At 39.8% G+C, this 27944-nt stretch overlaps 2 protein-coding genes across 2 annotated transcripts; one reads left to right on the top strand and one right to left on the bottom strand.

Annotated features, from left to right (window-relative positions):
• The first annotated feature begins 6771 nt into the window (after positions 1 to 6771).
• On the top strand, positions 6772 to 9121 carry LOC102205818 (uncharacterized). Its single transcript, XM_005735649.2, has 5 exons — positions 6772 to 6825; positions 7739 to 7897; positions 7998 to 8099; positions 8390 to 8581; positions 8696 to 9121. The coding sequence occupies exons 1-5, from the start codon at positions 6772 to 6774 to the stop codon at positions 8885 to 8887; spliced, it is 699 nt and encodes a 232-aa protein (XP_005735706.1). The 3' UTR covers positions 8888 to 9121.
• A 127-nt stretch (positions 9122 to 9248) lies between these two features.
• On the bottom strand, positions 9249 to 27832 carry myo1ca (myosin Ic, paralog a). The gene is made up of 34 exons (XM_005735594.1): positions 27768 to 27832; positions 24503 to 24691; positions 20539 to 20947; positions 17869 to 18027; positions 17660 to 17775; positions 16786 to 16984; positions 16520 to 16600; positions 16214 to 16393; positions 16034 to 16132; positions 15729 to 15836; positions 15561 to 15632; positions 15357 to 15476; positions 15161 to 15243; positions 14911 to 15016; positions 14738 to 14818; positions 14559 to 14650; positions 14382 to 14476; positions 14211 to 14257; positions 13989 to 14069; positions 13770 to 13875; positions 13092 to 13209; positions 12903 to 13016; positions 12706 to 12782; positions 12401 to 12469; positions 12018 to 12102; positions 11761 to 11920; positions 11564 to 11647; positions 11324 to 11417; positions 11173 to 11228; positions 10955 to 11090; positions 10062 to 10132; positions 9883 to 9980; positions 9710 to 9809; positions 9249 to 9597 (listed from the first exon to the last, which is right to left on the bottom strand). Exons 3-34 carry the CDS (start codon positions 20554 to 20556, stop codon positions 9571 to 9573), a joined length of 3132 nt encoding a protein of 1043 aa, XP_005735651.1. The 5' UTR covers positions 20557 to 20947; positions 24503 to 24691; positions 27768 to 27832; the 3' UTR covers positions 9249 to 9570.
• Between the last annotated feature and the right edge of the window lie 112 nt (positions 27833 to 27944).

Consider the following 27944-nt stretch of genomic DNA (forward strand, 5'->3'; position numbering starts at 1 on the left):
GGTAATGGAAAATGAGGGAAGCCCTTTTCTCAATGCACTGCTTCCCCTTCTGTTGACAGTTCATGACAGACTCAGCACTTTCTTTTTCATAGAGGAAGTAAGCTTATTAATGACCTGCCTCACAAACTGGGCACTTTTTGTCTTGCAGTTTAGCTATTAGTGTTTAAGGCTGTCCTGACCTTGTCTGCAGAAGTTTCCTCTTTCTGCAGACAATCATCAGGAGACACTGAAGCCAGAATGAATCCCATCTTGTCCTGCTAGATCGCGCTTGGGCAAAATAAGACCCGAAGGCTGGAAAACAAACACATACAATCTCAACAAGGTCCAAGAACTCCTTAAAGCAAAACTGAGCAACAACAACAACAACAACAACAAAAAATCAATAATACAAAATATTATGTCACTTACTGCAGCAGAGAAAAACTAAAATATATTAGAGTTCTCTGCAGACAGATAAACACCTGACTATATTTTACTGGTCTTCCAAAGAAAGTCTTAATTATACCCACACGGCTAAACGAATCATGTTTTTATGACACTGTAATTTGGAAATGGTTCACAGATGTGTAATAATAGAAGCTGAATTTAAAATAGCCGGGAAATGATATCATGAAATGACTCTACTGATCAAGACATGTGTTTAAAAATAGTAAATATAAGATAATCATAATCAGAATACTTTATTAATCACAAAGGAAACTATGTGGTTACAGTGGCTCTAAGACAACAACAGCAATAGACTGAAATACATTAAATAACACAATATATTACAAAGTTTACAATATATAAGAAATAGCTTTAATATATACAAATGGCTCAGTTATAAATATTCAGAATATTACAGAAGTGAAATATATATGATTGACAATGTCTTTTTTGTGTGATGCAGATCTGAAAGTTGCCATTTTTATGTTTAAGTAAAAATATTTTTCAGTGATTGATACAGGCATGTACTCCGATGGTAAACAAGTGGATTATTTGCTGTCAGTGCACCATTCTCTTTCGCTCTCTCAATCTCTCAGACACACACACCCACACCCACAAACAAGCAAACACACACAAACAACATTTTCAAATTGAAAGTTCTTAGTTTTGTTTTCTTCTTCTTTAGTCAGATCCATATTTATTTTAAATCAACCCTCTACACCAAATCCTCGCTCTGGTGTTAATACTTTGCATTATACACCTGCTTTTTCAACATATTACACACACATTTCTGTTGATAAGCAGATGGAGCAAGTTTATCCAGTTACTGAATTACAAGCATGTCTTAAATCTAAACAAGCAAGCGTGAGTGCCTGTGCAAAAGCAGAAGTTGGAGCATTCAATGCCACAATCCCAGGCGTGGACATCCTACCAAATTCACCCCAAGCCACAGAATGCTCGGTGAAACTGCAAAAAACCCAAGAGCTACACCTCTACAGGCCTCAGTTAGAATGTTAAATATTAACGTTCATGACAGTACAATTAGGAAACGGCTGAACAAACCACAGGAGTTGAGGAACAATGTCCCTTGGTGCAGATGTGCAGATGTCTGACCATAATACAAAGCGCATCAGTGGAAAGAACTTGCAGCAACTGTCAAGCACGGTGGTTGAGGGGTGCTGATTTGGGCTTGTTTTGCAGTTACAGGACTCCTCTGAGTATTCTAGAGTCAAACTTGAGGCTGTGAACCCAAGCACACTAGCAAATTTATAACAAAATGACCGAAGAAGAAAAGAATTTAGGTGTAGCAGTGGTCCAGTCAAAGTCCAGACCTCAAGCAGATTGAAATGCTGCTGTGGGACCTTAACATAGCTGTGCACTGAAGAAATGCCTGCAAACTTCATGTTCATGTGCTTAGTTTTCACAAAACAGAGTCCTGTGACAGACTTCTTTTTCTCGTGACTGTATGTGTTTACAATAAGCCAAAATCTGGGTTTGCTGTTTATAGAAAAAGTTGAAAAACTGGAAGAAATTCATAGCAAAACTAAAAGGATGCTTAAAACCACAATTGCATGAAACACAAATAGGCTGAGAGTAAATTGTACAAAACGTGGGGGATTTAACATTACTGTTTCAAGAAAATAAGCGAAAACAGGTAATGAAAATGAGGGAAGCCCTTTTCCGACTTCACCCCTTCCCTCCCCACTGACCACATGACAGTTCACAAAGAGCTCAGCATTTTCTTTTTCATAGAGAAGTAAGATTTTTATGACCGGCATCAAAATCAGACCACTTTATTGTCTTGTAGGTTTTATAAGCTTGCAGTGTACATGTCCCTATGAATTTTCAATAGTCTCACACGGTGGGTCCAGAGGCTGTTACTGAGAGCCATCACACCACATTCCACACATCTTCCCCAACCCTTATTCCCCGTGTTTTAACACAGTGGGCATGATTGCGGATGCCATGCACGTGCGTGCGCACGGCACCGCAGTCCACGCTCCACCACAGTGACATTATATTCTCCTGAGAACCAGCCTTATTTCCTATGTCTTCTATAATGGACATTTGTTTTTGATCTATATCGTTTGACTCATTTGAGGTACCTTACTAAGTCTTGATGTACGAAATAGAGGACATCCTGGGCTTTCCATTGATTTCTCGTGTGTTTGATTAGCTCCAGAGAGGAAGGAAATCACAAAAAGGTGCAGTTTTTTCCACAGTTCTCAGGAGGATATTGCAAAAAGGCCGAAATCTATCATCAACCCTTAACACTAACTTACCTTGAAGACATCAATTGATATAAAAAGGCCAGGGTTACAGCGTTGGGTTGATACTCTCCATCATTTAGAGGCTCAAAGGAAATATTGAAAGTACATTTCCATTGCAACATGGATGAAACCCATTTATGCTCAGTTAGAATGTCTAAAAGACAAATGGACCTGAAACCCCTTTAATTTCCTGCATCTAAATTCGGATACAAATTAAGTTACCACATTTGGTGATATTGAAAAAAGAAATCCACAAATTTGTTACTTCCAGTGCACACTGTTACCATACTTCTTTATTATTACTTTGATTTAATAAAATTCTGAAAAGCCTTCAGCTTGTCCGATGTGCTTTGGAGGGAGTACTTACAGAAACTAAAAACAGAGCTCATAGATCAATGTCTCAGCACTGACTGAACTATCAGCCTTTGCAAAATGCTATCATGTTAAGCTAATGAAGTACTTTGTGTGATTTTAAAAGAATTATATAATTAAATAATGCTTATAAAAAGTTATAATATTAATGTTTTTACAACTTAAACTGCATGGGCAAAAGCACCGAGCCACCCAGTTGTCACACAGAAGGAAGGGTTTCCATGGCCTTGAAGCTCCCAGTGCACAGTTACTATGCTGATGCTAATAGCAGATGAGGTTTGAAACTCATTTATTTTTATTCATTTAGCACAATGTTGGTGACTTTTGTACTACGCGCCTTGCACTTGGCGACTCCTCTCTCGTTATATGTGACTCTAACTTTATGTGGTCTGCTATGTGCCTGAGTTCCTGTAGTTCAGCTTCACAATATTACCACTTACTACTTACATCATGGGATATGTCTGAGGGAAGAAATTTCACAACATGACTTGTTGCAACAGCGGCATCCTGTTACAGTATCACACTGAAATTCTGTGAATTCTTTAGAAGGCAGACTGCATGGCTTAATGCTTCATCTTATACCCATGGCAATACGACTGGAAACACCTGAATTCAGAGATTAAGGGCAAGGAAGTAGTACCATAGTTCGAAATGACAAGTGAAAAACTGTAAACCAGAATCAGAATAACTATGTGAAGAGTTAAATAGTTTTACCTAGCCCTCATTTGTTTGCGCAGTTCAAAGAAACTTTAGAGATTGTTCTGGAGTTAAACAAACCAACACTGATATAGACGTTTAGCATATCCAGTCTGACTGTGTGAAATGTTTTTATGTAACAGCAGATACTTTAAATAAATGTAGGATAACCTGACGTCTCTCTAGCATTTCCAAATTAAAAGAATCCTAAGTATCCAAGATTTTAAATCTTTATACTGTATGTTTAACAAGACTCAGTGAAAAAACATAATGTGTAATTTGATTTATTGTAATCTTTGCTTTATAAAAAAAAAACAGTAGATGCAGAAAAAGAAAACCAGCCAAGTATAAATGCATAATTTCACAGTACAAAGTACAAATTTCAAAATCCCCACCATGAAGGTGCATGAAAGGCTGGAGCGTTAGAAGTGAATTAACCTGACCCCACGAAAACATTCGTACCCCGTTTTTGTTATATACAAGTAATCCAAGCTAAATAGAAATCCTGGGGTGTTTCTGCTGTATCGCTGTAAAAGTCAGGTCAGAAACGTGTTGTTTTCAAGACTACAAAGTGTGCAGCTGGCTCTTGTTCTTCTTTCTGCCAACAAAGTGTCCCAGTTGTTTCTATGAACTCTGTCAGACAGGTGAGAAACACAGGCCTGTACTTGTGCTAGAAGCGTCGTCAGTGGAGTCTAAAAAGGCCGCACAGGAGAAAGCCAGTCACATTTGGTTACAGCAAGTTAATAACAGATTAATAACCAGCAGCTAGTAAAAAAGCACAGACCAAAAACAGAATTATTATGACTGTCTAGATAAAAACAACCTGTGGCTTCAACAAGCGAATTCACTGAAACCATAACTTAAATGCCAAAGTGAAACTGTCACACAACAAAGAGGTAGGGTGAAACCTCCTGTCAATAAAATTTCTAGGGATAAGAATTTTTCATAGTTTGAAACCAAATGCATATCAGAAATTTCACAAAAACATACCGACTCTGGAAAGTTGTCTAAAAAACACTGTGTGAATACCCAAACCTAATTTAAGATCTTACAGAATATCTTTATGTTCCTCTTCAGAGTTGTTCTGAAAATGCATTTTATTTAGCTTAAGCTTGGTTGTTAGTAAAGCTACCCATTTGAGTTTCCTCCACTGTCCGAAAGATCAATTTTACACAGAGTAAAACAACACAAAAGCAAAGGTAAACTGTTAGAGAAGACACATTGCTCTGTCACAAGATAAAACTTGCTTCTGTACTGAAATTTACTGGCTGAAGTTAGGAAATTAGGCAGCAAGACAAATGAAAAACAGGTCTAAGCTAACTCATTAAAATCTAATATTAAAAAACGAAATGTAATATTTGTGTAGAACATTATTTACACATGAACTAAATATATTGTGATGGGTCTCATGTAGCATTACCTGTTGAAGTTTGTCTTACACAGTTTCAACTGGCACACTGGGTTACTGTGAAATGACTCTAGGAACATGTTTTTATATAGTCAATGAATTCTGCACAAAAACAAACCAAAATAATAATCATGTGAGAATTATTTAAATCTGTGATTTAAAAAAATGCTGTGATTTGTACCAAACAGTCAGAAATTGATTTAAGTTGCGTCAAATGTAAAAATTCAGCAGGCATGTATTTTCCGCACTAAAAAACACAAACAAAAAACAATCAGATGCACTTTCCATGGCATCGTACCGTGCAAAACTATATTTGGTCCAATAACGACGGATCAAATTTCAACATGATAACAGATTACTGCTCCGGCTGTCTTTTCTTTTAATCTCAGGTGACTTCCAGTACTGAAGGCACTGAATTCATGTCTGGTTGGGAATTTACCTCAAAATCATTATCAACCCCTTTACAGTTAAGCAATTTTCTGGAATAGAACTTGAATGATTTTGATTTTTACTTGAAGAGACCTGAACCTACCTGAAAGCTGCAAAATACCTCAAACCAGGCAGCACAAATTTCAGTAAAATATCATGAATTCCTAATTATTTAATTTTATTTATTTAAACTGTGTTTTTTTTTTATTCTTATAAGGGAATGCTGATATCAAAACAGGTACCTTTAAGGAGGATACAAGAAGAAGGACTCAAAAGGATTTAGGATAACATCATTCAAAGATATATATAAATACATATATATTACTATTAAAGGATTCTGGATCTTTTTTTCGTTATATATATAAAACGAAAAAAAGATCCAGAAGTCTTTAATTATAATCTGTGTATAGCTACAATTGTTAAATTGCTTTAGCAGTGAGTGTGTGGGTTCCTGACTTGCGCTTTCAAGTGATGCAATTGATGACATCATGGGTGTTTTTTTTTAAATTGGTCTTTTTTTCCATCTTGTTTCCCTGACATTCAGTGAAACTGCTTGTTGTAACTTGTCCACATCATGAGACTGAAATATTCCCTAAAGATGCACAGTCAAAAAGTGTTTGATGTTGATGAAGTGTTTTTCCATCTTTCCCCTTTCCCGAGGTAAATTACTGGACATTTCAGGAATTAAGAAAGTTATGTTTTTATTTATTGTGTAAACTAAACGCTGAGCATTGCGGTCAACTTGCCAGAGTGGCAGTTACAGCTCAAACAGATGATTTTTTTAAAAAGTAGATGCTTATTCTCATGCTTCCTTTTCTTTTCTGTCTTATCAATTCGTCCATGTTTAAACGACCTAAAAATGGACAGATTTGTGAGTATAGAGTAAAGAAATAGATAGACACAAAAGAAAAGCAGTTTACAAGCATGATGATTACAAGTGTGTGTGTGTGTGTGGGGGGGGGGGGGGGGGTAGCAAAAAATAAAGACGGCAGTCCTATTTTAGTTTCACAGTGAATGACTTTTTCTGAATCATACAGTCACCACAAGATGCTTAGTGAGAGAGAGAGCGAGACGGCAGAGAGAGGAAAAAAAAAACAAAAAGTCCAGACACCATGTGAAACCGAAAGCAAGAACATGAGAATATATAGTGTTTGTGAGTGCCAGTAAAGCATGAAATTATCTTGCTGCGAGTGGCACTACACCACTACTCACTACTCCTCCGAGGTAAGCCCATGTTACACTAGTTTACAAGAGTCTGAGGGTGTTTGTGTTTTTCTGATAGATATCAATATCTATATATGTATATATATAGATATTGATATGTGTGTGTGTGTGTCTGTGTATATATATACATACATACACACACACACACACACACACACATACACATATATATATATGTGTATATGTGTGTATGTATGTATATATATACAGTGTGTTTATGTTTGCTTAATGACTGTGCTGTCTTAATGTACATTGAACTGGGAGATCAGGGAACTGTTATTCTTCCAGTTAATAAGTGATTGACTGACTCAGCATGAAGACTGTTTTGCATCGAGAGCGTATGTAACAACAAAAAGAAGAAACTTTTTTTAAAAAAGGAAGATTTTTGTTTCTTTTTTCTGCTGATTAATTACAACTGAGTCAGGAAACCTGAAAGGGACAAGACATACAACGCTTCTAATTACATGATTCCTGCAGTGGCAACCACCTGCTGAAGTCAGTTTTATCTGTACTCAAGAGATTTGACTTCAGGTCTTTGCACAGACACTTTTAGGTGCAAGGCTGAAAAAGAAGAGGACATAGAAAAAAAGAGCTTCCTTTTCACAGTTTAACCATTTATTGGAATTTAAGAAAGAAAGCATATGGATGTCATGTGGCAGGGGATGACAGATGAGGCGTGGAATTTCTTAGAGAAATGTTGTTAAATTTCCCATCTGCCATATTCATTTTCTTCAGAAGTGTTACTTTCTATACATAGCAATTTTACAGGAAGTCCAAGTCAGCTTATTTTACTTAATCGTTGGGAGTTTAAGCAGCTGCACAAACTGTTCGTTCATTAGTTTATCCCATGAAGGCGCACGTGGTCGCAGATGATTTCTAACCTATAACTCTGGTCTTGTCTCCGATGTTTCAGATGGCTGTTTGGAAAGCCCTCTTCCTCCTCTTTTGTATACTGGACTGCATGGAGCAATCCGCCTCATTACCAGTTGCTCAGACTAATTCCCTGTATCTTAATTGCTTCAAGCACACAAGGTCCACTCGAACTCGTGTGCAACAGCTGCTAGGGAAATATGTAAGTACTAAATTTAGTTCTACTCCATGGTCTGACACTAGTTGTTTTGTTTTTTTCTCAGCTTAAACTTATAAGTTATTGTTTTGTGTAATATTTATAGAAGGAGCAGCAGCTGGGAAACGGGCAGTTTGAGGACAGAAGCCGACACTTGAAGGACCTGCCCTCACTTTCCACAGAATTCTATCGGTGGATTAATCTGACGGTTAGTAAGTCCCTCTGTGTTTCAAAACACTTTCATAGAAAATCATTCTCTGATTAACTTTTGGTGTTATTCTGAGAATTTCTTGTTTTGACCTTTTCCATTATGAGGAGAACAAAAAAACAAACAAAAAAAAAGAAAGAAACCTGATGACTCTGTCAGAAGGTTTGCTTTTACAGCATAAAAATGCTTGTAAAAATTTGCATGGAATTCCCCTTTTTGAAACTTCAAGCACAGATGGGGTTGTGCAACGCTTCATTATGTAATCATGTGCTTGTCACTTGTGCGTTCAGGAGTGGGAACGACTGCATGCCGCTTTCTGGGACATGAAAACCTACTGGAATATGCTGGAGTGGAAGAGAATACAGCTGGAGAACGAGGAGAAAGATCAGAAGATGGTGCAGGATGCTCGGACAACTCTAACTCAGAACATCAGACACATTCAGCTGGACTTGCGGGACCTGATTAGCCAAGTTAGCACTCAGGTATCAACAGTCTTTTTACTGAAATCCACCCACATTTCATCATCCCCCCTTCCCTGTGGAGGAAGTGACATCAAAAATGGTCTGATATAAGATTTGTTTTGCTTTCTCCTCTAGATGAGCTCTTTGAGAAGCTCTTGGAAAAGGCCAGCAGCTGCTTTGGCACAAACACGCCTGAACCCAGCAAGCAGGTCCAGGACAGTATGGGACAGCCGAGTGGAAGGTTACATCATCCTGAGGGATCTGGACCTTTACCTCACCAAGCTGGCAAGAGACTTTCTTTTACTGGCTACGAAAATACAGTCATGACTCAAAACTGAAAAAAAGACAACACACACACACACACATGCGCACAAAGTCAAAGAGAAAAAAGGAAGAAATAGTTGAACTGACTCTCAGCACTTTGATCAAACTGGAAAGATTGTGATAGTTTTCATTCAAGTGTTTTTATTAACATTTCGCGAGGGGCTCTGATTATTGCGAGTCTGCTTTTTATTCCTTCTCATTTTAAGGGCTTTCTTGGGTATTTCCCAGAGTTTCTGTCTCACCTCTGACTGTAAGTTAGACATGAGCTTTCAGAACGGCGAGAACGCTTCCCAACATCCTGTTTTTCCACCCACGCCCTCGATCTAGTGGACTTTCCAAAGATATTTTGCTATTTATTGAAATATTTATTACAATGCTATTTATTTCAAAGTGGTTTATTTTAATTCTCTTGCAATATGTAATACAGTGTTTTACAGAAGACATTTTATATTTGATAAATATTTTGTATTTTTTTCAATAAAGAGTTACAGCATTTGAAATGGCGACTACTTCATGTCTTAATTTTCATCTTTGGTTATCAATAGTTAATGCAACACTGAAGATAATCTTGTTATAATGAAGATGTACAGAATATGAATCAATAAGCACTCTGTCGGGCATGTTTTGTATTCTGTGGTTTTCTCCTGTAAGCTGCAAACTGATCAGTTAGCTGGTTTTCTGTGTCTTCATGTGGCGTTGATCTGAGGGGCAGTCTGAAGAGTGAAATCAGATCGAACACAGTCAGCTATCAAATGTTTTTGGTATCAAAACACCCCTCCCTGTCTGCAGGCTCCCCACATGATATCAGAGCAGCCGCTGACTCACCACTAGCAAATGTCCTCGTCTGCCTTTGGTCACTTTCAGCTCTGCGCCCCTCACAAAATCAATTATTCCTTCCTTGCCTCGGGCCACAGTAAACTGGATGCTGCGTGCCAAGAACAGATGATAAGATGGACTGATGGTGACCACCACACAGAAGCAGTCAGTCTGAATCTTACCTGCCCGGGTTGATGTTGACGTTGCTGGTCTTGTTGGCCATCATGGCTAATTTTGTTACCAGCTCGATCGAGTGGCTGCAGTGCAGCAGCAGATCCCCCTGTGGGAGAGACAGCGGGCTTTAGAGTGGCTGCATGGTTGCTTTATTCCACACAGGCATGACTGTTGTGTCCTACTGTACCTTCTGTTTATTGTCCTCCCTTGTGATGTGAAGAACACACATCCCATCACTGAGAGAGCTCAAAGCGATATCTGTTTCAAGAAAAAACACAAAACAAATCACTAAACGCACACTGAACAGTCACAATGTGCATAATGGAATAACTAGCAGTGATGTGGTGACCTCCTGAACTGTAACACGAAGCCATTGCAAAAGTGCCAGAAACCTTTAATAGCAACTTGAGGCTAACTCCAAAAGCAAGTTATTCCCCGTAGACTCCGATCTTAAAAGTCCCCAACTTTACAACATCTTTTACAGTCTGGTGCAAAACAGTTTTGATCTCTGTGGATAGTTTTCCCCTATGATAACAACTGTATGGGGCAAATCATTCTTAGCTGATTCATATGCACACCGGAGTTAAGTCTGTGACCGTTATGAGTAACGAGTGTTCCTGCAGAGGCAGCTGCTGACTGCTAGACATCCCCTCTGTTGATTCAAGTCTGCAGAGAATTATCTGACTCATAACGACTTCCCGTGTAAAGCCCATCCACGAATTTGTGAAGGTTTTTATTACATTGTTTTACAGCACTAATTAGAATACGTGCGTGAACTTGAACCTGTATAGTTTGCTACCAGTAGCTGATAAGTTCACAGTCCACTTTATCATCCAGATATGGAAACTTCTGCTTGAGAGTCTCCAGAGACTGAGCTGAAGTTTCCAGAAAAAGCCGTTTAGATTTTGTGACCGCAGATGGACGTTTAAAAAAACAGAAGAAGCAGGATTTAAAACTGTAAAGATTCCTCCCTTACAAAAAATATGCATTTACAAGTGATGAATTCAAGAACATTATCTCAATAACTATCTCAATATACCACATTTGTAAAACTGTCCCCTTCTCAGGGCTGGTTTTCACCTCTCAGAGCTGTGTAGTCGATCCTCTGCTTGATTTTGGTCTTGTCCACCAACACAGCAAAGGTGTTAGTGAGGAGCAGCTGGCGAGGGCGCGGCTTGAAACCCCTTTTGTCATACTTTATGACTGAAACACCGTACTGAAAAGGACAAGGAGACGCATTACTCCAAAGCAGCATTTATTATCGCCATCAGGCTTTAAACAAAAAAAACAAACCCTACCTGCACTTTGTCATTGCCCAGAGTCTGGACGACTTTGAGACTGATTTGCTCACGTTCTGTATAAAGCAGTAGAAATGCTCTGTGAATTTTTTATGCTTGCCAGTGGGTGGTGGATAACAAGTGCAAAGACAATGAATACATAAACGTGTACCAAGCCTGGAGTCCAAAAACAGCTTTCCAACACTCTGAGGGTAGCTGTCTTTCTGATCCTTGAAGATCTCACTGGCTACAACCTTCTGCATCATCTAGAGGACAAACAAAAATCAAGTGAGATTTAAATAAAGATTAAAACAAAACAACTAAATGAAAGCCAGTCAGCTGCAATCTGACCATCTTGCAGGAAAATACAACAACAAGATAACAGGTAGACCATCTTCTGTTATCAGTGTACCTGCTTCTTCCATTCGGGCTGGACTCTCCAGCAATACTTTGTGACCATGTTCCGCATGTGCAGCCTCTGCAGGTGCTCCGATGCCTGTAGGAGACCAAAGAATTAACAATGCAGACTATCTATTCAAATATCATATTATCTGTGTGCAATGATCTTAGACAGCAGGGGGACTCAATTTGAATGTGGGGTTTTTGCACCTCATCGAGAGACGGAGGAGGTGTCGGCCAGGATTTGTCCAAAACACTCTTGGGCAGGTTTTTGCGTAGATTTTTCAAGAAGGAGTAACGAACATGATCCAGGAAATAGTCATTCTCAGGACCGTATTCCCCATGACGGTAGATGAAGCCTTTAATGAACCTGGGAAAAAAAATGCAAAAATCATGATGGAAATTATTATATTTTGCAAAGTACAGCACCAAAAACTAGACGCCAAAAAAAAGTTTCATTCAAGCACCTGCGAATTAAGTCAGCAGCCTGGCGACGCCTTTTAGCTCTCCTGCGTGCTTTCATCCCTCGCCACCCCGACTGGATCACTATCACTATATATATATACACACATGCACGTATAAACACCAAGACAGCTCTTATACTCAGCCAAAGAGAACACCCCAACGTTAGTGCAGCAGACATATAAAGTCAGTTTAGACCCACAAAGGAATGCTGGGAAAATGAAACAAAGCTGTAATGCAGATTTATGCATTTGTACCAAGCAGGTAGGTCCAATGTAACAATACTATACAAACACATTAAACACTTGTATATTCTCATTTTAGGGGCTATTCTTTAAGGAGAAAGGTGGCAAAGTATGAGAGCGCCAACAGCTGGAGGTGGTCTGACCTGCACGCCTGATGCGTTGGTACTTGGCCCTCTCTCTGTAGCCTCTCCATGATGTCTGCAGGGTCAGTGCTGAAACATGAGGAATATAGTTTTACTGCGTACCTTATAATTGTGTTTAAAATGTGTTCATTTTGATGATTAAAGTCAGGAGCTGTTTCACTAAAACCTCCCAAAAAGCTAAGGCTTCACATCTTTGACACTCTAAAGTCATTAGAAGTGTGTTTCATGAATATTTGCATCACTACCTTATATTTTATTTCAGTTGTGACGCCCTCAGTTTGATAATCCTTGCTATTGCTGCTTACCTATCTCTGGCTTTTTCGCTTCTAGAGCATCTTCAGTATTGAAAAGAGTTTTTGGAAAACGGATGAAGATTTTTGATCTGCAGAAAGCAGCCAAAAAAAAAAAATTGTGATCAACACAAAATCAGTGTGCCTTTCAATGGACACTTATTGCAATGAAGTGTGATTAAATCCCTTGCATACAACATTAAACAAGTTACCTCCCCAGTTTGTACTCTTCATCTTTGTATCCCAGGTGCTTAACCAGTGTCAAAACTCCATCTGCGAGTCTGCCATGCCAGTTGGGCCACGTCTCAGGACACAGGGGCTTATACCTAAGAGCATTTATGAACGGTTACAATAAAAGAAGAATGAACATAAAGTAAACAGCCACTGCAACTGTGAAATACCGCTGCAGGAAGGCTTCAAAGCGCCGACGATATGCAAAGCCAGCTCTCCTGACCCTCAGGTTTTCCATCAGGCCCAGGTACTTCACCTGATGTCGAACCAGAACTTCATCAAACCTTCCTGCAGGGACAGAAACCGTATTTATTAGTAACAAAGAAATATTTCTGGCCAATGATATGAAACACAATCCACACAGCAGGATAAGCTTCATTACATACATTAAGAAGCTGGGGGGTTTTATTTATTTGAAATAAAAAGGACATTTTTATTAAAAAAGTTGCGACTGAATCAAAATTCCTTTTGTTAGATTAACTTATAACCTTCTGTAATCACATGCTAGTTTGTTGTTGAATCAAACAAAACATCTTCCACCTTCACTATTAGAGTGTTTAAGAAGGTATTTCCTTTTCTGAGAGGTTTTGATTGAGAACGGGAAACGTAAGAAAAGAATTAGGTCAAACATAATTAGTTTATGAATCACCAACTAAACATCATTTCTAGTTCACTGCCGTGTGACAAAACTGAGAACACAGCAGCCAGTATTAGACGGGTAACCTTTACATTGTTTTTCTTCATCTGTATTTAGGATCTTCTAATAAAGCCTTTATTTGAGACCCGGACCCTCCCAAATAAAAACGCTTATATATCCCAATTAATATGACAGGATGTGAAACATGTACCTGGCTGCTTGGCGTCATTTGGTTTGATACAGCGCACATAGGATGGCTCTTTAGACCTGAGGATTTCTGTAAGTTTCATCAGGCTGTTTTTGAACTGAGTGGCAGCCTAAATGATCAACAAAAGAAAATTAAATGATGTGAAATTCTCAGAGTGTATTTTCTGTTTTTTTAAATCATGCCTACAAATGATCAACATAGAGAGTGTGACTGATTTGTTACCATCTCTGGGCGTTTCTGGTCTATGACTTCCTCTCTGCGGAAGCAGTGACTTAGGATCTGGTTGTCTGACTGGCACATGACCTGAACAGAGACCAAACCACAAAACCACAAGTCAACATTAGATGTCCCCCCTCTTCCTCTTCACTCAAGCAATGGCAGGAGACAGAGTGGTTTTCAAAGGTTGCGGTGAGGCTCTACCTTGTCCCTTTTCACTATCCTCACCTCTTTCAGGTTCCTGTTCAGCAAGTCATTGTTCTTGTCGAGGAAACCTGAATGGAAGCAAAAACACGGTGATTGAGGAATAAGCTGCTTGTGAATCATCCTCTCTATGTGTTGTCTCATAACAGGAAATGTAAGTATGAATACGCTATTGATCCAGCCTTAACAGTTTACCATTGACATTGTAGTTGACCTCTCCGGCATAATGCAGCAGTCTGAACTCCTCCCTGCTCATCACCCTGCGAGTCTTTCCATTTGCCAACTTGTGCCTGAAATAAACACACACATATAGATTTACTCACATATATTGTACAGTACAAGTGCAAGTCTTTGATATAAGATGATGCTTACGTGACAAAATGGGGATGGCCGCCCACTGTGTCCTCCAGTTTCTCTAAAAAGGAGACATCACAAGTTTCTCCGGGCCTTAGGCACTCCTCGTCCTGTAAGTTATTCACGCTATTTAATTTCTCAAAAAGGGAAAGAGAAATAAATAATCAAAGATACAAACTCAACGCTGTTTTACGCACCAGAATGGAGATGATGCCTTTGTGCTTCTCTTCTATCAGGTCACAAATGATCTTGTTGTCAAAGTATTGCACAGTTTCCCACTGCATGTGATGGGAAAGAATGTAGTTTTAGCATCGAAATTCGATATCAATAGTTGTTTCACACTGACTACGCAATTAGCAGCTGTACTCACTGCAATTCCTTCCGTCTCATATTCTTCCTGCTCAGATCTGAGGGTCAGCTCTATAAACAGCTGCTGGAGCTTCTCATTGCAGTAGTTGATGCAGAACTGCTCAAAACTGCAGGCGGGAAACTTCTTTTAAAACAGAACAAAACTACCACACGTTGCAGGGACACGGAAGGCTACTTTTGACAGCGAAACCGGTTGACGAACTGCGCTAAGAAGCAGATGACGGTGAAGAGGAAAAGAATATAATCCATACCTGTTGTGCTGCAAGACCTCAAAGCCATAGATGTCTAGAAGCCCTATAACCGAGGAACCTTTGCTGCTGTGGTAGATTTCATCCTGCACAGCATATACAGTGCACATCATTCAGACAGAGATAGAAGAAAACAACGGCCTCACAATAAGATGGAGGAATTTCTCTTGTTATCTTTAAGTTGTTATGAGTGCTGCACCTTAAGAGCCAGCGACTGGTTGATCTTCTCCACCAGCCACGTGAAGGTCCGGCCATACACAGCCTTGGCTAAGGCGTCACGGGCAGCCTCCGCTTGCTCAAAATTTAGCGGGGTGATCATCTGCATAAACATAAAAACAGCCCAGTAAAAACATGTGCATCGAACAACTGGAAACCTGAGGAGTGATGATGAAAAGATGATGACCTCCTCTCCCTTGGCTGTGAGCTTCTTGTGAGTGAGTGCCTCCCTAAGGGCTGAGCCATCGACACCCAGCAGCTGGAGAACAACAACACATCTGCTCTCAGTCAGGCTGTTTTGTAAGATTTCTAAGCATATTTAAACATCTGTCAATACTAGCGGGATTGTACTGACCCTTGCAAGATTAGAAATCTCAGTGGTGATATAGGTTTCACCTTCCTCCCCTTCCCCAAACTGCGTGTTTCCCAGATGGAGAACACTGGCGATGATATTCAGCAATTTCTGAGGCGGGAGACAGAAAGAACAGCTGGCAACAACCTCACAGATGAACAATTTGCTTTTCAAATGCGTCGATGATGATGTAGTGTTCAGAATAGCATTATTTATACCAAAACTGTCAGAAAAGAGCTCATTAAGGATTCCAGTGTTGCAATGATATAAAATGATTTTAACATGGTAAAACTCTGACTGTTACTGACCTGCACTTCTTCTTCTGTGAAGCCAATGACAGGAAGGGCCTTCATCACAACCTTCCAATTATTCTTGTCACTTATGGAGCTGACTCTGGGACAGTTGCCCTGAAAAAAGAAACAATTTAAAACGATGCTAAAACTAATGGCGCAGACAATTTGTAATTCTTGAAACTGCGCGACACACACCTTAACCAGATAGCGGTAGTTCTGGGGGTTTCTTTCCAGGTTCAGTGTGTTGAGTTGGTCATCTTCTCCTCCATCCAGAAGCTGATAGAAGATGTGGAAGTTTCTCTCGCCGTGGTTCTGATGTACTACACGAGATTTCTCCAGCAGGTAGTTTAAGATGTGACCACCCACCGGTGCCCCCTTGAAGAGGTTACACAAAAAGATGAGAGCTGAGAGCAACTATTAAAGTTTTCTTCTAGAGTTGTTGCTTTTCGATGCTATGATGACTGATATGATGTTATCCAATATATCAGTTTTAGCGTTTACCCTAAAGTCAAACTGAACATCCATGTATTTCCCAAAGCGGCTGGAGTTGTCATTCCTTAGTGTTTTTGCATTGCCAAATGCCTTTGTAAAAAACACAAAAACAAAAACAAAAAAACACAGGAAATTAGAGAGAGGAAGTGAAATTAAAAGAAAGAATGCAACATAAAATCCCACAAAAATCCCATATAAAAATAACAGATAAGTCAGATAATATCATGCACTGCAAATACAGGCTAATCAGCTTGAAAAGCCTAATTTTTAAATACCTCCAGGACAGGGTTTGACTGTAGCAGGCGGTCACCAAGTGCTGCCATGTGATCATTAGTGGGGCAGGTGACAGCGTAGTAGAGGAGGATCTTCTTGGAGGCCTCTGTTTTACCTGCTCCACTTTCGCCTGATATGAGTATACACTGGTCTTTTCTCTCGGTCCGCATGGCCCGGTAAGTGTTGTCTGACAAGGCATAGCTGAGGAAAAAACAAAAATGCAGGTTCAGCTACAGATCAACATGCAGGTAAAACACAGCAGTGGAATAAAGTCACACAAAAATCAGCGTAGATCCAGAAAACCCAAAGCAAATACAGAGAGGTTGTTGTTCCATCTGCAGTAATTTGTATTTGGTAGTAGGGATCTGTTATGGGACCTCCCTGACCGTATGTGTGCATATGTGGAAAGCTTAAGGTAGGGAGAGCAGTAAGATTACTACTATGATTATAAGTAGCTAGGGTGGGTTTCCAAGCAGCTTGTAAGGGTTGCTGCAGCTGTAGGGAGCTAAAACAATTTAAATAGCAAAAGGAGATTTACGGATATGTGCAAAAAGCAAGCTCAGATCAGCCAACTTTACATAAAGCCACTTTCATCTACTCTGTTATTCACAAATGGTTGGCACAGCGAGTAGCTCCACATGATTAATTTTATAATCACTTTATAAATAATATATAATATTTCAAAAATATCAGATTTAGTTCATAATTATCTGCTCATGTGATTTTCTTTCTTCTCATCCTGACTGAATATTTAGGGTTTTTTGAGCTGTAGTCAGACAAAAGGCAAAAACTGAAGCAACATTTAGTTTTTGTTTGGTGTTTATCAAACTGAACCATTAATAAAAAAAAACGCCTGAGGAGCCTGAAGTGACTCACATGTGAGGCGATATTTCGTAGAAGCTGACCCCTCTGTAACGATCCATCTGCTGCTTGGAGTAAATCTCTAGCTCTTTGTACGGGTTCATCGACACCAACACTGAGCCGATATACGTCTGACATCAAACACAGGGAGTAGACACCACGTTCAAGTTATGGCTTATCACATCACGGGAAATGTTTTAGAAAATATGAAGAAAAATGATTACATAAATGAGGTTTTCTCTGAAGCGCCGCCGCAGATTTTCTATGAAGGCTGCCTCGCTGTTGTAGTTTTCCAGCAAGACAAAGTCCTGCACCCCAACCCTGTCCCGGGCAGTCAGCGCACCCTCCATGACCAGACGCACTCTTCCCTCAATGTCCACCTCCTACACAGAAAAGGAGAAAAAGAATCGTTACAAACGTACATGGAATGTGAATTTCTCTTCATTCTTGAGTCACTTCCTGCCTTAAATGGCAATCGAAGACAGGTTTTTAATCTTTCTTATAAATATCTAACATAAGCAATTACATGCTGCTGACAAGCAGGGGGCACAAAAGGACAAGTCATATTTCCAGCTTCACCCAGTAGTAAACAGGTTAATACGCAGCGCACAAGAAAACAATAATTACCACATGATTTTGATGGCACGATATTTATTTCAAAACACTTTCAAAATGCCAAGGCAAATGAATCAGGCCTAAATCGCCCAAGCGGCGCTCTCTAAAGTTTACAGAGTGCTTCTTGGCTGTGGAAACAAGTCCTGCAAGTGCACAAAGAAGAACAGTTCCACCAAGCATGCCAAGATTAAACAAAGAAGTAATTTAAGGAATCCTAATGATAAACAGACAGGATAGACTCCTCTATTTTTCGACAGAGACAGTGTATTATCATGTGTGTACACAGTACACAAAGTTTTATATCACCAGATGGGGTTTAACTAGAAAAATGTGTGTACATGTCAACCCCACTGTGAAGATAAACATCGTAGTGGAGACAGAAACGAATTACTAGAGAAATTCTTAGATATGCCCTGAAGTCAGATATAACATACACACAACAACATGCAGCATCATGCAAAGAGATAAAAGAAATGTCAGCAGTCATTACTTACTGATGAGAAATATCCAGAAAAACACTTGAGCGTATATTAAATGCACAATATACCACAGCCAGACAAAAGGTGCTCTATGTTCGGTATCAAAGGCTCATTTAAGAAACAAGCCCTACTCTTTCACATTCATAAAATACAAGCAGTAAGTGGAACAAAGGGGTTAGACTTCCACAGGACGTTTGTTTTTCTTGAATGCAACAGCCTCTCGAGGGTCTCATTTGGCCGACCAACGCTGCTAAAAGGTCATTATCTCTGACCACTTCATGCAGGAATATCCTTAAAAAAACAAGAGGACAACAGTGGACGACAGCCAAGAAGTGAACGCAAAGAAGTCACCGCACACTTCCACTGCAGCCCCTCCTCTCTGCTTCACCTCGTATTATTGTTTTCCCACTTGCAGGTGGGCTTCCTACAAAAAGCAATTACTGTTCAAAGTCAGATTTTCCAAAAGGATATGTCTCAAGAATTTCAGGGTCAGATTTAGGGCATGCTTTCAGTGATTTTGATGCAATTTGACATTCTACTCATTCTACTCATATAAAGACAAGCAATGAGCAGTGCAGACAAAAACTTATCCTTGCAGTACTTTTAACAAAGGGAGTGCAATGATGTAGCAGGTTTTCAGTTTTCAAATGTTCTGCAACAGCTGTAATGAAAAGTGCCTGGATAACACTTGTTAGGTTACAGTCAGTGTATGAGGTTGCAACTCATCACATTCTGTACAGTGTCATGGGGTCTGCCACATTATTGTGAAACTCAAGAGTTCATCTCAGTGTGTTCTCTCGCTGTAGATGACTGGGCCACAGTTGAAGCTCTGGGCTTTAACGGACTTGCTTTGCCTAAAGCTTTCATTTCAGCTTCCTTAGCCCTCATACCTTAAGAGTTTCTGTGCTGTGGAGTAGCTGCTGTGCTCAGAGTACCTGCACAGTGTCCAGCTTGAATTTGTAAGGATCTTTTTCAAGTTATGTGTTTTTGCTTTCTTTCATTACAAGATTTTTGTCAACTTTATTGATCAGAGGCCTCATTCAGTACTCTTCTTTGATACCAAAATCAGAAAGATTGCTACCACTCGTGTTGGAGGTAATATGTGGTTCAGTTACGTTAAGGGCTATAGCTCTGGGATGGAGATTTAACCAGAATCAAGTGTAATCCCTGTAGCTTTGTTTTCTGTGAACTGACCTGAGGCCTCCTTTTTACAGCACCTTGAGTGTGATCTAGCTGATGGTGCATGAGAGCTTAATGTAGGATTTGACTCTGAGTATCAGGGAACTTCTGTGAAATCTGCAGGTTTGTGGGTGCAGCTGCAGCTGCAGTAAGAAAGTTAACAGCAGGACTTGGCCCTAGGCCTCATGACTAAGCTCTGCAGGGCCAACTTCATTTCGGATTGTCTTCCTTATAAGGCATGCCCCACCACTCTGTCCCAGGGATAAGCAGCAGTGGTACCATGGTGGGCTCCTGACCAAAGTTGTGCCAGCAGGGATATAATGGAAAAATAGTGTTTATGTTTTTTTTTCTTTTATCCGGACTGCTTGAGTTAAGGCTTACACAAAACCCCAAATATACACTGACTCATACACAGGAAAAAAATTCCAAGTGACTCATTGTTCTGTTTTGCTTTTCCCCCTCTGGTGTCTCCATGGCAGAAAGAGGGAATAGGTTGATCGGATATCGACTTTATTGTATCAGTACAGAAAATGCTTAAACATAGCCACAAGTAACCACAAATCGCGAGTAGGTGGGCCGCAATAAAAAGGAAAATAAAACAACGAGCATCATGGACCTTACCCTGGCTTGGTACCTCATCCTGTCCTGTTGTTGCTGGAAGAAGGTTGAACTGGCGGTTCCCCCTCAGGCTGGTGCTCCTCCTCCTGTCTCACAGACTTCTTAAACGCAGCTTCTCATCCACCTCTGCCCATGGGCAACACAATTAGGGAACTTTACGTCTTACCCTTCGGTCACTTTCTCTGTTTCTCTCTGCCTTGGCGTCTCTTCCGTCACGTCTTTGCGCTTCCTTGCTTGACTCCCCGGTGCACACACACTTAGGCCAAAACACAAGCGGCTCCTCTTGTTTGCACCTTCAATTCATCTTGTCCATGACAGATCAAAGTAAATCACCGCCTCTCCGTGATTCCCTGTCCTTCCTTCTGAACTATTCTGCATGAAACAAGGGCAGGAACTACACTCACACGTCACTCTGAAAGAAAAAAAAAAAAAGTCGAGGGAAAGTATGCTGTTGGATAATGAGAAAAAAAAAGAGGGCCAGAGAAAACAGAGAGCGGAGAGGGTTTGGAAAAACTTGCTAAGAGCCCCAGACTAAAAACATGTAATCACTGTGCAGCTATTAAAAAAAGAAAAAAAAAACAGAAATCACATGATTGGCCCTTAGGACATTCTTTCCTTCCCTCCCTGTGAGTTTGCTCCCTCCCTTTTCTCCCACAAGCCGAGGCAGATTCACATGGGATGTGAATTATGGAAGTGTTTCACCAGCAAGACTGCCTGTCTCCTAGTGGCTGTCATCCACTGCTGACGAAATAACTTACACCATCATAGAAATATCACTCCGCAGATATATTAATATGAAGTGTTACATTCCCCATCTGTTTCCTTTTCCTGGCAACAACCACAACACAACACATTTTTAACTTAACACTGACTTAACATATGAGCCGTGCGCATGAATTATCAGATTCCTCTCTTATTATCCTCCCTCCTATTCAAGGCATTTTTTTTATGTGTGTGTGCTTTCAAGGCCACATCACCTTTCTAACAGAACAGCACCCTCCTCTGGTTCCCCACTCCTCATCTTTCCTCTCACTTCACTGTAGCTCAGGCTGTTTCCATGCCACACCCACTTTCACATGCCAGCATCAAATATCCAACAGAGAGGAATCTGAATAATGCTGCCCAGATGGGAAAACCTTTTACATTTTTTTCCCTTCTTACTCTCAATAGTGCTTAAAAAGAGATAAACAGTTTTGTATAAGCAATAAACACAAATACACCAATTTTAAACCAGTCAGCCTCACTTCATAATGCAGAAGTCTCCCTTACGCTATCAGAACAGCTTTGACGCTTAAGGATGTTGATATCAAACCTCAGCCTAGCATGTGCTGTGGTTTTTGATTCTGGGAGTTGGTGGGATTCTTTGTGTCCTGTGTGTTGTGAGGTGCGGCCTCTGTGGTGTGGGCTTGTTCAGCTCATCCCACAGATGAGCTGGATTAGGATGTGGAGAGTCTGGAGGTTGGATGAATGCTGTGGAGTCTGTGATCTGTTCTTAAGGACTATTTGTGGTGTGATGCATTGTCCTGCTGGGGTAAGCTTCTACCACTGAGGAGTGCTATTGTCAATGGAGAGGTGTGCATGCTCTATTTAAATGGCTGGTTCATCTTAAAGCATCATCCACATGGATGCCAGGGCCACATGATTCCCAGCAGAACATTGAATTGTAACAAGAAGATACATTTATCCACTTCACTTATGAGTGGTTTTAACATTATGGCTGATCACTGTATGTCAGCTGGTGTGAGTATTTCTCGTGCTGCCTCCTAAAGTATACAGGAAATACTTCTTACATGAGTACACAGATTTATGCACAACATGTCCTTTGTTTACTCGGTTCTCTCACCGTACCCCCTCCAATTGTGTAGCTCTATTCACTGCAGGTCAGCTTTATATGAAGCACAAAAATAAAAGGAAGTGTGTACAATGAGCTGATAATTGATCATTAAGTTGGGTCATAAAAACCACAGCATATTCTCCTTTTGAAGTCAAACAACGTGGAAATATTCTTTATAGTTTGGTGGCTTGTAAATGATACTTCCTCTTATATGATCATTTTTTTCTCCAAATACCTCTGTGGTAAAAACTTAATTCCATTTGCAGTATTTAAGCTTACAGAAAAGTCCATTTAAAGCGTTCTTACTATACAGGCATCTGAGACATAATATGCACCAGGCTGACTGCTGGCAGCAAATATCCAAGATACTGAATGTGCAATGACATGCATATGGAAAACATGAACGCACTTTCTCAACATCATCTGCATTTTTCTGCTCCACAGACAGTATAAGTAACACTGTCAGGCTCACGCCCAGGAAACTCGCACATATACTAAAGTCAGTGATGAAGAAATTGCAGTTTCATGGCAGAGTCCATTCCCACCTCCTAAGATATGCTATTTTCCAGCTGAGTTGTTTTTCAATCATTGTTCCTATCTTTGTTTAGCAGTTCCTGTAAGAGAGATTTCCTTCCTGTTTCCTGATGTTCAGGATCTTCCTTTATTAGCGGGCTTTGTGTTTGAGTGTAATGTGATAAATATTTTCTAATTATTCATTACATCTTCTATAACTGTATATTAGCGCCTTAAAATAAAGGTTAAGTAATGTGTATTGATGACCTGGGCTCTAATCCTTACCTTAACTAAAATATGTTGACAAGACTGAGCTGATTGACTCAAACTAAGTTCCTCTTACAAACACACCCCTCAGCGCTTCACCTCAGATGCCCCACTTCTGTCAAACTCGGTGCTAAAACGCTGTAAAAATATTCTTTTAGCGTCTCAAAAGCAAGTCAAGTGAAGCACATCTCTGCCATTTTTTTTCCAGCTGTTTCCCTTTCATGCAACAACCCTCTGCCTGAGTTCAATTTCAGATAATCACATTATAAACTCAAAAAGTAATTCCGAACATCTGACACATTATGGAAGAAATCCAGAGATCCCAGCCTTCTTGTCACAAGCTGCCTGTCAGCTGTGGAGACGAAGATTTAATAATGTTTTTTTCTCATTTTGTATTTAAGTCGCTCGGGTTTTCTGATTCAGTAGAACAATAAATCATAGAGGAATGGTGTTTTATTTGCTATGGAGGGAAAAGCGGTGTTTCTCTCTTCCCCTCTGTTGCACACACACTATGCATGAATATTATAAATTTAACTAAAACCACGAAGGACATTCTAATATCGTTTGGGTTACCTCGCCTGGCTAACCCAGCTGTTTATTATTCCTCCGTGGGGAACCCTATTGTCCATCTGCACTGAGCTCCATCAGCACCCATCTGCTGTCCCTTTCACCTCACGCTCACCTCCGCTGCCTCTCATCCCCCAGATCTCTGTTACACGACAAAGACCGCTTTATAAATTGACCAAGGTGTAAAACTAAACCCAACAGAAGAAACAAGCTGTGGAATAACTTACAACAATCCAGAATGAACAAGTAGTACTGGGTATAGTAATCTATTTCCTTCAATCTTAGGTTTTTTCACTTTTAATAAGAAGAAAAGGCAACACGAGGATGAATTTCAGTATTTGTAGCTCGCCCTGCATGATCATTTCACCATAACAAGCATGAGTGTCTTAATATGTTAAGCCTTATTTGATGCCCTAAATTAAAGGAAGGCTTAGGGCTCTGCCTAGTGGTTGTAATATCAATTACAGTGAACAGGCTCCTCTGCTATTATTTTAAAGGGATGGATTACCATTAAATTTGGTTCCCAGAAAGTGAAACCTAATGTTTCGTTTTCTGGGAACATAAAAATACGATTCCAGGACTTTCCCTGAAGTCTACTGGCATTTAAGATCTAGCTCCATGTTTCTTCCAGCTCTGTTGAGCACAAAAACATTCACAGAAGCGTACTAAAGTGCAGTACAAGCAAACATCTAATAGATCACAGAAACACACACAGAGACATATAAATATATTGCACATAAATGTCTGTAATGTAGCATAAACATAAATAAAGAACTATATGCTTACCTGGTCTAAGTTTTTAATCAAATAGAACAGAAACATTTTCTATCAGGCTGAACTCCAGAAGAAGTCGGGTCATAGCCACAGCCTCGGTTACTTGTGCAGCTCCAGGCGATGCTTGCAGACTGCATCAAGGCTGGCTTGATTTTCTACAGCAGCGGGGACTGAATGCACTCCAGTCCAGACCTGCACAGTCTAAACAGATAGAATTACAGAAAAGCACAGGCACTCTAGACTACAAGGCTGAATTGTTTTTAAAGGCTAAAATCTGTGACCAAAAGAAGACTTCTCTGCAAAGGAAATAGAAAATGTCAGGCCATTTACAGACTCTAAATCCACTAGGAGGCAGTAATGTTAAAGTTAATTGTCTGCTAAAAGTAATGAGATATGACGCAGATGACTGAAGTCAGCCTCTGTCAAAGGTGGAAGACTTGTATTGTACTTTTACTGTAGAAAACACACCAGCTTATGGCTTCCTGTATGAGTTTCCTTTACTATGTCACAATTTAAATGAATTTTATGTGGTGCACTTTTGGGAAACTCAATGACTCAGTAATGCCAGATCGTACTTTGTCCCTGTTTACTTAGTAAGTTTTCTGGGGGTGTTTGCAATGAACAGTGTTCATTGCAAAAAATAAAAAAATAAAAAATTAAGTATCGCATCTTATTTCAAACAATTAAAAAATTCCAGGAGCCTGGTAAAGAGCTAGGGCAGCCTGAGGGAGGAGGCTGCATTAAGCAGGCCTGTGAGTTGGAAGGGCAAACGTTTGGAGACACCAATTTAATGGTTTGTCTTTAATTTTACTACTTTCTACTTTTTAGACACATACTGAAGACATCAAATATATGAAGCAAGATATATGGAATCATGTAGCAAAGACAAAATGATAAATAACTCTAGATGTGTCTTATATTTTAAATTCCTCAAAGTAGCCACTCTTTGCTTTGTCGACAGCACTGCAAACCCTCGGCCTTCTCTCAATAAGCTTCACGATGTAGTCACCTAAAACGGTTTTCACTTCACAGGTGCACCTTGTCAGGGTTCATTTGTGGAATTTCTTGCCTTCTTAATGGAGTTGGGACCATCAGTTGTGTTGTGCAGACGTCAGGTTGGTACACAGCTGTCAGCCCTATTTGACAACTGTTAGAATTCATATTATGCCAAGAACCAACCAGCTAAGTAAAGAGAAGCGACAGTCCATCATTACTTCATCATTAAGAACTAAAGGTCAGTCAGTCTGAAAAACTTTGAATGTGTAGTGCAGTCGCATAAACCATCAAGCGCTACGACGAAACTGGCTCAAATGAGGGCCGTCCCAGAAAAGGAAGACCAAGAGTCACCTCTGCTGTTGAGGATAAATTCATCCGAGTCACCAGCACCTCAGATTAGAGCCCACATAAATGCCACACAGAGTTCCAGTAGCCAACTCCTAGCTTCCACAGTCACCCGACCTAAACCCAATTGAGATGGTTTGGGATGAGATGGACCGCACAGTGACAGCAAAACGGCCAACAAGTGCTCAGCATCTCTGGGAACTCCTTCAAGACAGTGTCAGATATGGGCAAGCGGAGCAGGAAAGCGGTGTCCTGGATTGCTGGGATGGCATGGCGGTGGCAGTGGTGGGAGAAGAGCAAGGCTGGGGTGAGCCACTGGGAATCAGACAGTTAAATAAAATAATAAAAGTGTAGAAAATGATGTATAAAACACTGGACACAATTTTCAGGCTCGTGCCCTGCATCCTATTATAGATTTATTACATGTAAAGTACAACTGCACATGAATTAAACATAATCTTGTGCTGGGTAAATGCTCTGCAAAAAAGAAAAACTTTGATGAGCCTTTACTCAAGTTAAATTTACACCCCGTTTAAGCGACTTAAGAGTACACAAGTTGTACATTCAAAATAAGCTACCTAAATAAAATGTCCTCATTATGTAGAGACTGGGACTTCTCAGAATTACAATTAGGCCATTATTTTATTGGATAATTGCAGCTGTGGAAGACTTTAATCACTCGTATACTGCTGTGTCATTAGATGTATACAATTCCATTTATTTTAAAGCTGACTTATTATGTTGCAGATAAATTGTGTGGAATATAACAAACAAATGCATGCAAAAAAAGTAGAACTGGAAGAGAAAATACACAGTACATTAAACCTGCACTTTAATGAAGCACTTGGGTAAATGTACTAAGTTGTGTTCCTTTCCACAGCTACTGTGACAGTCAGCGCACATTGGTTTTATTACTGTTTTATATTTTTTCACTGGTTTGATTGTAATTTTATTTAGAATTTTTACTTTCAGTTCTGCTTACTTTTGGTTAGTTTCCAGTGTGTTTGCTAGTTTCAGTTCAGCTTTTATTTTTCAATAATATTCATTTTTGTTCTGAGTATAATTCATTTCACTGACAGCTTAAGTTGCAATATTATTATAATGTGGGTATTGATTTTTCAGGGGAAAGTTTTAAGGTCAGAATAGATATTGCAATATAAACACAATGCCGCATTATAAAGATTAAGGGGAAAGTAAAAAACAAACAAGCATAAACACACTGAAAAAAACTCAAACTAAAGGCATTTCCTCTATATTTTATTTCAATTAGTTTTGTGAGTATAGACAATCAACTCAGTTGGTTCTGTAGCTTTTATTTTTACTTTTTTGCCACCATATGCAATGTTTGTTTAATGCCTAGCCTAACTTCTTAAAGCTTGTCCATAACACCAACAACAGCAAAACACCAACAAAAACATAAGATATAAAAGTTAAGCTAAAAGTAAAACATTTAAAGTTAAAACGGGTGCATTTTGAAATGGGTATAAAGATAAACAGCTGTAAATGTTAAGTTTTTCCAGCAACTTTGCTTTACTTTGACTTCTAAACTCATACAAAATATATACGTTTTGAAAACTAACCATAAGTAATTTGCTTTTTGGTCTATATAATTCAAACTTTTCACTTAAGAGTGGTTTATCCTTACTAAAAAGCAGACTGTCAATCTGCATGCTAGCCAACAACAACTTTATGTAGCATTGCTGTATGCTAATTACAAACCTTTATCCTGATATTAAACCACTTTTACACACATAAAGTTCACAGAGAGGATGCAGACGCCCTCTTTATGCAGTGTACTAGTTAACATTTTACTTTAAAGAGCTGCTGTAAGGCGGGTGTTGTCGAAATACTCGGACTGAACGTGGAGAAATCGATTACTTCTCAGTAACGACCTCTCCGCATAGTGTGGCGAGCTAGCAACAGTGAGAGCGCTGACCTGCTGCAGTTGTGTGAGGGCGCCACTGGGAGAATCCCTCTCTCCGCTCCCTCTGTCTCCACAGCTCCGTTTTCCCAAAGAAAAGAAGAGGAGAACTAGGTCCGGGGAGGAGGAGGGCCGCCATTACGGAAAGCTGACAGAAATACCACTTTCACACGCGCAATCTGCTCCTAAATT

The sequence above is a fragment of the Pundamilia nyererei genome, unplaced genomic scaffold (assembly GCF_000239375.1).
Source record: "Pundamilia nyererei isolate P.nyererei 1_Seehausen unplaced genomic scaffold, PunNye1.0 scaffold00064, whole genome shotgun sequence".
In the NCBI taxonomy this organism is placed as follows: Eukaryota; Metazoa; Chordata; class Actinopteri; order Cichliformes; family Cichlidae; genus Pundamilia; species Pundamilia nyererei.

What these genes read in the sequence shown, in the direction of transcription:
- LOC102205818 (XM_005735649.2), top strand. Translation starts at nt 6,772, where the DNA reads ATGAAATTATCTTGCTGCGAGTGGCACTACACCACTACTCACTACTCC. An exon ending in AACAGCTGCTAGGGAAATAT is followed by an intron (nt 7,898 to 7,997) that starts GTAAGTACTAAA and finishes TAATATTTATAG; the next exon opens with AAGGAGCAGCAGCTGGGAAA. An exon ending in TTAGCCAAGTTAGCACTCAG is followed by an intron (nt 8,582 to 8,695) that starts GTATCAACAGTC and finishes TTTCTCCTCTAG; the next exon opens with ATGAGCTCTTTGAGAAGCTC.
- myo1ca (XM_005735594.1), bottom strand. An exon ending in CCAACGCATCAGGCGTGCAG is followed by an intron (nt 12,103 to 12,400) that starts GTCAGACCACCT and finishes ATATATATATAG; the next exon opens with TGATAGTGATCCAGTCGGGG. An exon ending in TGGGCAATGACAAAGTGCAG is followed by an intron (nt 11,091 to 11,172) that starts GTAGGGTTTGTT and finishes TGTCCTTTTCAG; the next exon opens with TACGGTGTTTCAGTCATAAA.